Genomic DNA, 13,219 nt, shown 5'->3' with positions numbered 1-13,219 from the left:
GAGACTCTATACAGAAATAAAGAAGCAGAGCACAACCCAACATCGAGGTGAGAAAGAAAAGCAAGTACCTGAGCCTCCGTCGTCTTGAACTCGCATCCGTTGTATGTGCAGGTTTGTGGGAACAAATTCTAACTTTTTATCTGCTTTCAAACTGCTTGCTTTAAACGAAGGACCTAAGAAATAAAACAAGAAAACAGACCCATCAACATGCACCATGTGCAAGTAGGAAAGCACCTAGAGGAGCGGCTTCATGGAAGCAGGCCTAGCCCAACAGAGGCCTGGAAGGTTCTGAATGGCCACGTAGAACAGTAGGTTGGAGGGTAGCTTGCAGCCAGGGATCTGACTCTGAATGCTTTTAGAAGGCTGGAGTACTGGTGAGGCCCCTCCTCCTGTAACTCAGTTCAGAAAGTCATGCTACACAGATGTGATTGTAGGTGGTATGGTACCACCACCACAGAAAGGCAGTGGACCACCTCAGAGACTGCCTGCCAGCTCTACAGACTGCTACCATCCCAGAGCCTTGAAACTGGCCTTCCTGGAATAGCACCTCTCAATCTGAAATGAAGACCTTGGGTCAGGCTCTATGGCCCAGCCTGCACTCTTCAATCCGTTTCAGTAAGTTCCCTCACACATGCTTGGGCCTAGAGAGTAGGGCGATGTAACTAACCAGCAGCCACAACCTCATTTCTAGAATCAGAAACCAGAACTAAATGAGGTGAAAGTGTCAACAGGAGAGTGACCAATGGCTCTCAGGCAGACAGCCACTGTGTTCTGCATACAGGAGTCTGGAAGCCACACTGTGACTCTCAGACCTGCAGTGTGCCTGCCTTGGACACTGTAAGAAATATAGCCAAGGCCGGTATTTAGCTGAGAGTCTCAGAACAGTGGATGCTTCTGATATTTAAAAAGCTCTATCCTAGAAAACTCAGGTTTGCAGGGGTTCCAAGCTTTCTCATGAACATTTATCCAGCATAAGCTGGTGCCTCAACTGCTCAGGTAAATGCTCCCACCTTTCTAAGTAATGCACTTGGACTTGCTTGGAGTAGTCCCACATGCCACTGTCTTGCTAAGTTTATGGACAAGTTCCTATATTGTGTGTGGAAATCATAGGAAGGGTTCACGATTTCACAATGACAAAGCAGTATATAGAAGGAGAGAAACCAAAGGTAAAGACTACTTTGAAAGAAAGGAGTGGGGCTAGAGACATGGCTCAGTGGTTAAGAACACTAGTTGCTCTTCCAGAGGTCCTGAGTTCAATTCCCAATATCTAAGTGGTGACTCAGAACCATCTATAATGGGATCTGATGCCCTCTTCTGCCATGAAGACATGTAGAAAGACAGAGCACTCATATACATAAAGCAAAAAAGAAAAACAAACAAACAAAAAACAAAAAGGAGGGAAGGGAAGGAAAAAATGTAATTATACTTTAATCTCAAAAATAAATCTTTACAAAATAAATAAGTTATAAGAAAAAAAAGTACTTTCAAAGACTAAAACAAAAAAATTTATCCCATTTGGAATAGAAAGAAAATGGGTTAACAAAATTACATAGTTTGAAAATCAAATATCATCTTCCAGAAGGGTGCTCTCCTAGCATGCACTAAGCCCTCGGCTTGACCTCCAGACTCCAGCCTGGGAAAAAGGAAACGCAAGTAAGGAGAAAATTAGGTGAGGTGTCTAAACCTCACTTTCTCTTGAGTTTAAAATACCGAGCTGCACTCTGACAGCTTACATATTCTTTAAAATGACTTCAAATATTTAAACTAGGAAACTGCCTTGCTTCAGGCAAACAGTCCATATTCTTGTGGTTTTCAATGGTATAAGGCCAAGATGGAGAACCCACATGGCCAGGGTAACCTGAAACTGCTTCACCTCAACTTCATGTCACAGGGGTTGTTTTAGGAGATAATACCAGAGAAAGACTTCTTGCAATTCACTGATTTATCATTTCAATTAAGATCTGAAAACCCCAGAGTTGAAAGAATTCACACCTACATGAGCATCTATTTTTAAAATCCCACTTGAGATAATCAGAGAGTCTGCGAGCATCCCAGGCCTTCAGTTAGGAGTGTGGGAGATTCAGGTACCTGGGACAACAGGGCCACACTCACCTTTGTACTGATGGAGGTCGGTCAGATTCTCCTGGTAGGTGAGAATGATAGTCTGATACTGGGTGACAATCTGGCGCCGGAGGCTCTCCCAGCAAGGGGACAGCTCCCCCAACTCTTCCAACTCACATACTCTGCAAACAAAACACACACATCAGGCCGCAGGGCTGGCTCACCTCCCTGCAGCTGTGGCCAGGCCAGCAGTGTCACTGCCATCCTCATAGGATGATGGGAGAGATCACTGAGCACATGGGAAGCACACAGAGAAACTACAGGAGCCGAGGCAAATGCTCAAGGCCAGCAGCGAATGTGAGGAGGAAAGAAGCAGCTGAGGAGGAGCTCTGCCTGATGACCTTGAAAATGTCACTCAGGCACTGGTCCAGTTCTCTGCAGGATGATGCATTACTCCAGAACAGAAGGACAGGAGATGTGAGAAAACACTCACCTCCCCACCATCATTCCAACAACTCCCTTTCCGTGTCAAGAACACAGTGACAGTCTCACACTTCTGGGAGAGCCCCATCTCCCATCTGAGCATCCTTGCTGCCCACACTGGGTGTCAGCCCTGCACGTACAGTTGCTGTCAACACCTTAGCTGGCTCTAAGGCACCCACCCATGAAGGAGCTCTTTGAAGCAGTAATGCACATGATGTTAATCACTAATGCTGATTTAGAAAAGGCTGTGGAGGTTACAGTCTGAGACAGACACAGTCTCACCCTTACTTGGAACTGAGAAAATATGCCTCGGGATGAAAGCTTTGCTCTGTGGGAGAGGAGGACCCTGCAGGGTCATTCTCTGAGCTCTTATCTCTGTGGTTCCAAACAGGATAGATGAGAAGGAAAAGAGAGAGAAAGAAGGGAAGATAGGCTGACATTAGCCAAGCCTCTGGGGCTCCAAGCACAGACAGAAGAGCAAAGTGAGGCTTCAGACAGCTGGGGCCACGGGGCCAGCAAGGGGAGAGCCTGTGTCTGCACTCGGCCTGTCGAAGGCACATGCTCATGGGTGCTGAGTGTCCATCCACTTGGCCTCACCTGGCTGCATCTTCTTCCAGCAGTAGCTTCACAAACTGCCGAGGCACGTGCAGGGAGAGGACGCTCTCTGCCATCTGTTCCAGGATCCGTAGGTGGTTGCCATCAGTAGTTGGGAAGCGGTACATGCGGCAGATGGCACCACCAAACACTGAGGTAAGAATGCAAGAAGACAGGCCGTGGGTGAGATAGCTGCGGACCCACCTGCACCGCTCCTGCTTGGGCCCTCAGTGACTCTACGGACCTGTTTTCCCAAGAGAACTAATAAGCAAGCAAACAGCAACAAGAAAACTCAAAACCCAAAACTCACATAAAGCAAGCCCTCCAAGCAGTACCTGACACTCCTCACTGTCAGAGGATAGTAGTAACTCTGAACAGCAAGGAGCAGGGGCAGGAACACTGTCAGTCACTAAAGCAAGTGTCAAATAAGAGTAAAATGGAGCCCCTTCCTTGAGGGATTTCCAGCTCTGCATACTACAGAAAATGCCACACTGATGAATAACAGCAGATAGGTACCATCTGAGGCGTGTGTGTGGCAATCAAAGTGGGCGGGAGCAAAGGGTGGCCAGTCACATGAGAAGAAGCTGCTTACCCGCTTTCAGTAAGCTGTCTTTTCGCAAAGAAGCATATTTGGATCGGATTCCCAAGGCCTCGGTCAAGCTCTCATCAACGGGCAGAACCATCTGATAAGAATTACGGAAAGGGATAAGAACACTGGGTGTGGAGACTCCAGCGAGGCCGCAGACATGAGCCTGAGCTTCTCACATGCCCGGGCAGCTGAACTCGCCAGGCTGGTCAACAGTGCACAGGTGCCCAGCACACACACCCATGTCCTTCCCCATGCTGCACAGATGGGTGTCAGGGTTGTGGTATACAAATGAAACAGAAGGGCAGAGGCCACCAAGAACATCCTTAGTGCAAATACTCTGAGCATACTTGGGCGACCTGAGGTATCATTTTATAGTGCTTCTTCAACAGTACTGGTTCTGAAGTTGGAATTCTCCTTTGGTAACTGTCTGGGTGAAAGACTGTGGATCATGAGGAGACAGGAGATAGGGAGGGAGTGTAAAGGTGACTAGGAAAGTCAGTCACTGGCTGTGATGGAAGGCATAGGTCTCCATCACCTCTTTGCCCACCCCTTCCCGCTCTGCCCCATGTACACTAGCAAAGATACTTTGTGCTCAATTCTGTGCAGCCAGTGTGGCTCAGGGAGCAGAGACCAGTTCCAGGTCAGCAATGCTTTGTATGTCAGAGCAGAAGCCCTTCTATTCCTCTTGGAATCATACCCAAGAAAGCCCTGAGAGTCCCACGGAAGGCAATGTCAAGCAGCAGGCCCTGCCCTTCACTGAGACAGAGGAGCATGAAGATAATCAATGCTCCTACACCTCTGAGGGAGATGAGAAAGGTGCCCACTCACCCTTCCATTGACAGTGTCCAGTGACCGGGTCACAGGGGGCTGTTGGTCTGACTTTTCTTCCATCTGCCAGCCGATCACAGTTATGTTACCAACTCGGTCACTCTCTGCAGATCTGCAACAAGCATCAAGCCTTAACGAGCACTGGATTGGCTCAGCTGCTTTTCTTTTTAAGGCAAAGCTCAGCCATCCTGGGTCACCAGGATCCTGGGAGCATCAAAGAAGGTAGCATCCTGATGGGTCTTCTGACACACCGAGTGGTCCATCCTACCTCCCCTTAGCAGGCACCACTACCTCCCATAGACAGTCCCTGGGAGAATGGAGGGGCAAACCTTTAGACCCTTTCAAAGGAATAAAGCCAACACCAACCTCAGTGTCAGATGCAATCTGTGATGCCTGTCCTGGAGCAGATCTTTGACTACGAATGTTCCAGAGCCCAGTAAGTACATCTGGGGGAGACAGGAAGATCAGTAGAAGGACACTTGGCGTCCCTCTGACCCATGCACCACAATCCAGAGAAGCTGGTGGTTTCTATAACACCTCCCCCCAACCCTCACCTCGTGAACCCATGACAACAGTTGGAAGAGGATTCTGAGACGAATGTGTCTCCACACAGGTTAATTCATAAGCCAGTAGTGAACTCAGTCCTGCTTGGACTGTTACATAACTCTAAGTGAAGGGAGACTGTTCACCAACTGCGTGTTACTTAACTGTTCCCTGAGATCTGTCTTTGACATCGTACACGGACAGCTTAATCTGGGTCATCTGATTGATAAGGGAGTCTTGAAAGAAGGCAATGCTGCTTAGAAAGATAGGGTTGTTGGTTCCCTAGAACAGAACAAGAGTTGGATTTTAAGGAATTGTTTTTAACTTTCCTAATATTTTCAGAATGAGGAAATTAACATTTTTATTGTTTGTGCAACACAAACACTAATGGCAGCACCAGACAAGACCAAAGAACTCTGCTCTCCAAAGAAGAAAATCTATCCCAGCAAGATCATCATCGATCTGACAGGACAAGCAGGCCCCTGCAGAGGCTGTGGAGAGGACTCACTCCCTGAAATGAGTGTGTGTTCCACATCCATGGCATTCTCCTGGTGCAGTTCTGTGTGCTGTATTTTAGACTGTTACCTGGGTGTGTTCCTTTCAGGTGTGTGCAAAGGCAGAGGAAAGTGGAAATGGATGGGTTCAGTAATTATCTCTAGAATCCTGTGTTTGGAATAATTAAAGCTGACCTTTCAGGAGCTGTCCTCTTTCAGGACGGGGTCTAGTCCAAGATCACAGGAGCCTGTTTTCTGGCAGCTCTGCCTCAGAGCTCCACTGTCCTCTCAGCAGCTCTAGGTCACGTCTCAGTGTCTGCTGGGAAGCCTTCTAGGTCTATGAGCCTTCCATACCCCCACCCCACCTCTGAGAATCTGTTAAAGCAGGCTACAGGTCTGGGACTCAGCTTTGGTGGCCCCTTGTCTGTTGAGCAGGTGTCAATCAGGAGACTACAAACCCTTCCTACAAAGTCTACCTCCAGCACCTCTTCCTAGACACCTGTTCTCCCCGCTCCTTCCTTCTGCCAAAGTCATCCTGTATCCCTCCCCCAGACACCTGTCAGAGGCAGGAGACCTCCTTGCAGACGTCATGCAAAGCTAGCTACTGTGCTATATCACAAACACCCTGCTCAGCCTACAAAATCAGTTTTTTGCACACACTAAGCAGATCTTGTTTCTTAAATCCCATGATGCTCTGCTATCTCTGGGCACCACATGCTACATTCGGTTCTAGACTGGAAGCACAAGCATTACCTGCAAGATGTGCAGAACTGGGCCCCTGCCAGGCCCACGCCTGGACCTGCAGTCAAGTCCTACTGAGGAAGCCTGCTTATAGGGATATTGTTCCCGTGTCCTCACCCTGCTACCCTAACGGTCCCCATGCTTTCTGGTACAGGAAGTCATCAGGGGTATTTCGGTCCCTCCTCCTTGGGAAACTGGAGGGCAAGGACTGTGTCCTTGTGGGGCTTGTACCAACAATCAACAGTGCTTGGCCTGGGGCCAGTGCTCAACAAGTGCCTATACCATAGTCAACCTCACTTAGAAGGGGCTAGCTTCTAAAATGGAAAAGTTGATATAAAATTATGTATTAATGAATTCATATATAAAAGCATAGAAATATAAAAAAATAAAATAAAGTTGGATTTGGTAATTATTCACATTACAAATAAAACCCTGTGTAATCCCATATCAGAAACTCCTATGATCTGTATCATAACTCATATAATGTGTTCAACTATCTAAAAAGATCTTGTAAACTTCCCTAGGTAAAGCTATGTAAATTATTTTTAAAAGCACACAATACAGAACACAAAAATGCAAAAATAAAAGTTAATAAAGAATACAGCCATGCCCCAGCCTAACAGTAAACACCTTCCAAGCACTGGTGAATGAGCAGAATTCTCTAATCACAGCAGCAACAGGAGTGACAAGGGAGAGCTGTGCCTCCTCTCTTAAAGGTCAATCAATCTTACAGGGCCCTCCTTAACCAACAGTCCATCGAAGCTCAGGCAGGATGTGGCAGATGAACGGCCACCCTAGGACTGCGACAAAACAGTTAAATGAGCTGAAATGGAACCCAAGCCACAGCTGCCCAAAAACTGAGCGGCCCTTCTCCTGGGGCCACAGACACCCCTGAGCAGGAGGCCTCCCTGACAGAGAGGGACCGGCAGCACCCACCTCGATGATCTCCGTCTGCGCATGCTTTGTCCAGAATGCCTGCGGAGGGGTGGTGACGCTCACAGCCACAAAACTATTTGGTTTTCGATCTAGCGATGGAGTATGCAGCTCACTGCAAGCTACAAAAGCAAGATGGAGAAAAGGAATTCGTTTGGATAGAGTTCTAGTTAGCTCACTGCTCTCCACAAACCCAAAAGAAAGCTTAAAATAACACTCCCAGAGACACCGTGGTCACACTGTCAGTAAGACAGGGGATTTTAAAAAACTGTCTTCTCATTCTCTTCCCTCTTCCATCACCAGTGGTAGGGTGGCCTTCTGATTCAGAGTATAACAGCATAGTTACATATAATAAATGTAATGTAATACAATACAATACAATACAATACAATACAATACAATACATGTAGGCACTTATAGATACACATAAAATAAAATATCTTTAAAAAATAAGAAGAGCACTAAACTTTATTAAATCTCTAGTTTTTTAAGACAAGAGTCCTGGGGATAGATGGTAGTGACAGCTGCACAGCTGTGCAAATGCATCTGACGCCTCCGTGTGCACTTTTGACAGTTAAAGCGGCAACTGCTGTACTATCTGCATTTCCATCATCATCCAACATATGGCATCAACTCTGACTCCAAACTGCATTCTCACAGCCACAGTAGGTAAGCTCCATGCAGGGAGCAGGATGAAAGGAAGACAGTGAGGAGGACAGAAAGAAATGGGGGGAAACCCTGAAAGAATTAAAAGACAGAAAACAGGGAGGAGCTACACACTGTAGGTTAGAGAAGAGAAGACTAATGCCTTGGTGTGTGCCAAGTAACTTTAATTAAAGTTAATTAATTCCTCATGATTACTGTCCCCTGAAGTACCCCCTCCATCATCTCCGGCATCTGAACATCTGGTTCTAGGCTGGTGACACTGTCAAGAGGTTTAGGAGCGGTGGCTCTATGGGAGGAAGTACACCATTAGGGGTGGGCTTTGATGCTCAAGGCCTCTTCCTACTGCTACCTGCTGTTTTTGCTATGTGCTTGAGGTCCAAGATTCGAGCCCTCAGCTCACGCTCCAGCTGAGATGGCTGTTGCTTGCCACTGTGCATCCCCACCACTGCAGACTCCTACCCCTCTTCTTCTGTAAGTTGCCTTGGTCATGGTGCTTACCACAGCCATAGAAAAGTTACTGACATAATGTCTAAAACCCAACCACCCGTTTTGGTTCTAATCATACAATGACTGCACTCATCCTGTCCTATTAGCCATCCCTCCCTATCACATACGTGTGTATGTACCATGTTAGAGCCACTGTTTACAAAGCTGTCTGTCGCACGGTCCCCCTGGCCCCACAGTCTCAAGCCTTTCTAGTGTGAATCTCTGTCCGACCTGTTTCTGAGGAGCACTCCGCAGCACTGCTGATACTGCAAGACTAGGTAGGGGCTGACGTATCCCTTCAGTGTGTACGGCTTAAAAATATCTCACTGCACCTGAATGACTGAAGGGTATTTTCTCTAGGTAGTTATTTTCTCTAAGACCTCTAAATATATCGTTTCAGGGTTTCTATTTTTTCCTGCTATAAAACTGACAGTATAATTATTCTTCTCTCTCTCTCTCTCCTCTCTCTCTCTCTCTCTCTCTCTCTCTCTCTCTGTGTGTGTGTGTGTGTGTGTGTGTGTGTGTGTACACACGCACACACATGCTTAAGTGTAGCTCTTACAATTTCTCCAAGATTGGCTGTCAATAGCTCTATTATGATGTACCTAGAATGATGTATCTTCAGTTTTACTTTATTAGACTGAGAGAAATGCTCAACTATAAATACTAAAACCTTCTTTAAAAAAAAAATACTGAGACTAAACACTCTTACTGTAGGTTTTATGGGATCATTAGCTTGTTTTGGAACCGCCCTGGCTGGCTGGAACTGACTTCGGAGACTAAGAAGGCCTTGAACTTAGAGACTGGCCTGGCTCTCAGTCCCAAGTGCTAGGATTAACGATATGTCCACTATGCCCAGCCACTGCTATGGCTTTTAATGGCATCCCTTTTCTATTGCTTCATCTCTCCATCTTCATTTTGGCCTTTGCCTAGAATTACTGATTTCTCAATTTTGTCAAACTGACTTTTCTACAAAGCCATCCACAGACTTTTAGCTTTGTTTATTCTATGTTCCAATTCTATAAAGGTCATTTGGTTCTTATGCTAGCCCTCCGCATGTGCTGGCTTCCATTAATGTCAGAGCTCTGAGTGGCTCTGGTCCTGTCATTACTGCCCAGCTTTTCTTTCAAGTGTTCCTTGTCTGTTAAGCTTTTCTGTCAGTTTCTTGTTTGCCTCATGTGTCAGCTCTGCCTCCGTCGGCTGTGGTACTGTAAGAAAGCACTATTGAACTAAATCCAAATTTTTGAGGAACTGCCAGATTGATTTCCAAAGTGGTTGTACCAGCTTGCAGTCCTACCAGCAATGGAGGAGTGTTCCTCTTTCTGCACATCCTTGCCAGCATTTGCTGTCACCTGAGTTTTTGATCTTAGCCATTCTGACTGGTGTGAGGTGGAATCTCAGGGTCATTTGATTTGCATTTCCTTGATGACTAAGGATGCTGAACATTTCTTTAAGTGCTTCTCGGCCATTTGATATTCCGCAGTTAAAAATTCTCTGTTTACGTCTGTACCCCATTTTTAAATTGGATTTTGGGTTTTTTGGAGGTTAGCTTCTGGAGTTCTTTATAAATTTTGGATATTAGCCCTTTATCAGATGTGGGGTTGGTGAAGATTTTTTTCCCAATCTGTAGGTTGCCAATTTGTCCTATTGACTCTGTCTTTTGCCTTACAGAAGAAGCTTTTCAGTTTCATGAGGTCCCATTTATTCATTGTCGATCTTAGAGCCTGAGCCATTGGAGTTCTGTTTAGGAAATAGCCCCCTGTGGCAATACGTTCAAGGTTCTTTACCACTTTCTCTTCTATTTGATTTCAGTGTATCTGGTTTTATGTTGAGGTCCTTGATCCACTTGGACTTGAGCTTTGTACAAGGTGATAAATATGGGTCTATTTTCAATTTTCTACATACATACTGCCAGTTGGACTAGCACCATCTATTGAAGATGCTTTCTTTTTTCCATTGTATGTTTTTGGCTTGTCAAAGATAAGTGTCCATAAGTATGTGAGCTTATTTCTGGGTCTTCAATTCTATTCCAAAGGTCAATCTATCTGTCTCTGTACCAATACCATGCAGTTCCTCAAAAAATTGGAAATAGTTCTACCTGAAGACTCAGATATACCACTACTGGGTATATACCCAAAAGATACTCTAACATATAACAAGGACATGTGCTCTACTATGTTCATAGCAGTCTTATTTATATGGCCAGAAGCTGGAAACAACCCAAATGTCCTTCAATGAAAGGATGGATACAAACAATGTGGTATATTTACACAATGGAATACTACTCAGCTATTAAAAACGATGACTTAATGAATTTTGCAGGCAAATGGATGGAAATAGAAAATATCATCCTGAGTGAAGTAACCCAGTCCCAAAAGGGCATACATAGTATCTACTAACAAATAAGTGGATACTAGCCCAAAAGCTCAGAATACCCATTCTACAACTCACAGATCATGTGAAGCTTAACAAGAAGGAAGGCCAAAGTGTGGATGCTTCAATCCCAAGGGGGAACAAAATAATCATGGGAGATAGAGGGAGGGAAGGTCCTAGGTGGGAGAGGGAAGGGGGAGGGAAAAGGTGGGGCAGGTTCAAGTATGGGAAGAGACAGGAAAGAAGCCCAGAGGGCCAGAAGAATAAATAGAAATATATAGCAGTGTGTGTGGGGGGGGCCTGGGGAGAAACACTAGAAAGTCCCAGAAGCCAGGGATTAGAGAGGCTCCCAGGACCCAATGGGGATGACTTAAGCTGAAAATCCCAACAGAGGGGAAATGGAACCGGAAGAGACTACCTCCAGTAGATGGATAAGGCCCTCAGTTGAGGGATGTGGCCACCCACTCATCTCAAAATTTTTAACCCAGAATGTTCCTGTCCATAGGAAATGCAGGGACAAAAAAAAAAAATGGAGCAGATACTGAAGGAAAGGCCATCCAGAGACTGCTCCACTTAGGGATCCTTCCCATCTCCAGACACTATTGCTGATGCCAAGAAGCGTTTGCTGGCATACGTCCTCATCTTTCAAAGATGTTCTGCTGACTATGTAATTCTAGCTTAGCTGCCTTTTAAAGGATTTTGAATGTTACCCCACTGCTTTCAAACTCCCTCCTCCTTCCCTCTTCACTTCTTCCTCCTCCTCTTTCTCTTCCTCTTCCTCCTCCTTCTCCTGCTCTTCTTCCCTCTCCCTGTCCTCTGGCATTTTAAAACTAGATCTAAATGTAAAGCTCACAATTAGCTGCTGCTTTTTACATTTTGTCCTCGACTTCCAACAGTTTCGTTAGGATGGCTCCAGGTGTGGCTCTCTTTGGAGTCTATCCCAGCTCTGACTGAAAAGGACCGTTAGCAAGTTTTATCATGATGGAACTGCAGAACATAGGGAATAAGATGAAGGTCATAGAATCATGTGGATGGGTTGGAGAGACGGCTCAGCATTAGAGTCCTCACTGCTCTAACAGCTAGAGCTAGAGCTCAGATCCCAGCACCCATGTCTGCCTGCTCGAAAAGGTCAGGATCTCCATCTCCAAGGGATCTGGCACCATTTTCTGGCCTCTGAAGACACACACACACACACATACACACACACACACACACACACACACACACACACACACACTTATACATACACACATACAAACTCACACACTTGCTAAAATATATGAAGCCCTGACCTCATCCTTATCAGGACGACTATGGCAGCACAACCCAATCAATAGTGCTTTCTTACAATACCGCAGCTGATGGAGGCAGAGCTGAGGCGTGAGGCAAACGAGAAGTTGACAGAAAAGCTTAACAGACAAGGACCATTTGAAAGAAAAGCAGGGCAGTAATGACAGGACCAGGAAGCTGACATTCATGAATCTCAGAGCTCTGACATTCATGGAAGCCAGCACATGCATATGTCTGAGGATGTGTGCATACTCAGAAAAGAACTGAGGAGACATGAGTGATCACCTTAGACTATTTATTTACCTCTGGTGTTTAGCACAGCAGGAAGTGAACCCTGAAAACCTGGGCCAGCATGCACACAGACACTCAGCAAAAGTCATACCAAAGGTCTCTAGTTCTTGAGCTTTTAAAATTTTTCTGTGCAGCTGGGCATGAGATCTCTGAGTTCCAGGCCAGCCAGGACTACATAGTAATACTGTCTCTAACACACACACACACACACACACACGCATGCAGAGATATATTGGGGATATATGGATTTCCAACTTAACCCGACTACCAACCAGCCAGCAGGTACCCAGTAGCCACACATGACAGAGGCTGTTCCTGAGCCATTGGCAACAGCAGTAACAAGAATGGCAGCAACAGAAAACCCTAGAGAAAGGGAGAATGTGATTTCCCAAAGCCACTACATCACATTGTTCAAAATGTCTCATCTTTAACCACAATTTGTAAAAACATAAAAAAAAAATAAAACACACAGGGGAAATCCTGCTCACACACAGATGAATTTAAAACCTAAAATAGTCACCAGTATCTGCCCCTGAGAGGACACTGATGTCTGACTTACTAAGAAAATAGGTAAACTATGAGGAAAATGTCTTGTTAAATAGAAATTATCAGTGAAGGAACTGAAATCATAAACCCAGCCATGTGGAGAATATTCAAAAGTACAATAACAGAACTGAAAAAATCATTAAGAGAGCTCAATCCTGGGCAGACAAAGAAAGGGTTGGCATACTTGGGAGATGCTGGCTAAGATTATTTAGTCTGAATAACGAAAAGAAAGAAAGAAAGAAAGAAAGAAAGAAAGAGAGAGAGAGAGAGAGAGAGAGAGAGAGAGAGAGAAAGAAAGAAA

The 13,219-nt window shown here is 45.5% G+C and overlaps 1 protein-coding gene across 1 annotated transcript in view; it reads right to left on the bottom strand.

Moving 5' to 3' along the window:
• Inpp4a (inositol polyphosphate-4-phosphatase type I A) overlaps window positions 1–13,219 on the bottom strand; it is a 116,417-nt gene that overhangs the window by 40,432 nt on the left and 62,766 nt on the right. Inside the window, exons 5-12 of the mRNA XM_028775503.1 lie at window positions 7,270–7,388; window positions 5,264–5,380; window positions 4,922–5,001; window positions 4,556–4,667; window positions 3,731–3,821; window positions 3,142–3,289; window positions 2,113–2,243; window positions 69–173 (exon numbers count right to left, since the gene is read on the bottom strand). Of these exons, the coding sequence (XP_028631336.1) occupies window positions 69–173; window positions 2,113–2,243; window positions 3,142–3,289; window positions 3,731–3,821; window positions 4,556–4,667; window positions 4,922–5,001; window positions 5,264–5,380; window positions 7,270–7,388 (903 nt within the window). The remainder of the gene's footprint in view (window positions 1–68; window positions 174–2,112; window positions 2,244–3,141; window positions 3,290–3,730; window positions 3,822–4,555; window positions 4,668–4,921; window positions 5,002–5,263; window positions 5,381–7,269; window positions 7,389–13,219) is intronic.

This window comes from Grammomys surdaster, unplaced genomic scaffold (genome assembly GCF_004785775.1).
Source record: "Grammomys surdaster isolate TR1022 unplaced genomic scaffold, NIH_TR_1.0 255, whole genome shotgun sequence".
Classification (NCBI taxonomy): domain Eukaryota; kingdom Metazoa; phylum Chordata; class Mammalia; order Rodentia; family Muridae; genus Grammomys; species Grammomys surdaster.
Note: the sequence above shows the minus strand (reverse complement) of the source record. Positions and strands in the feature narration are given on the sequence as shown.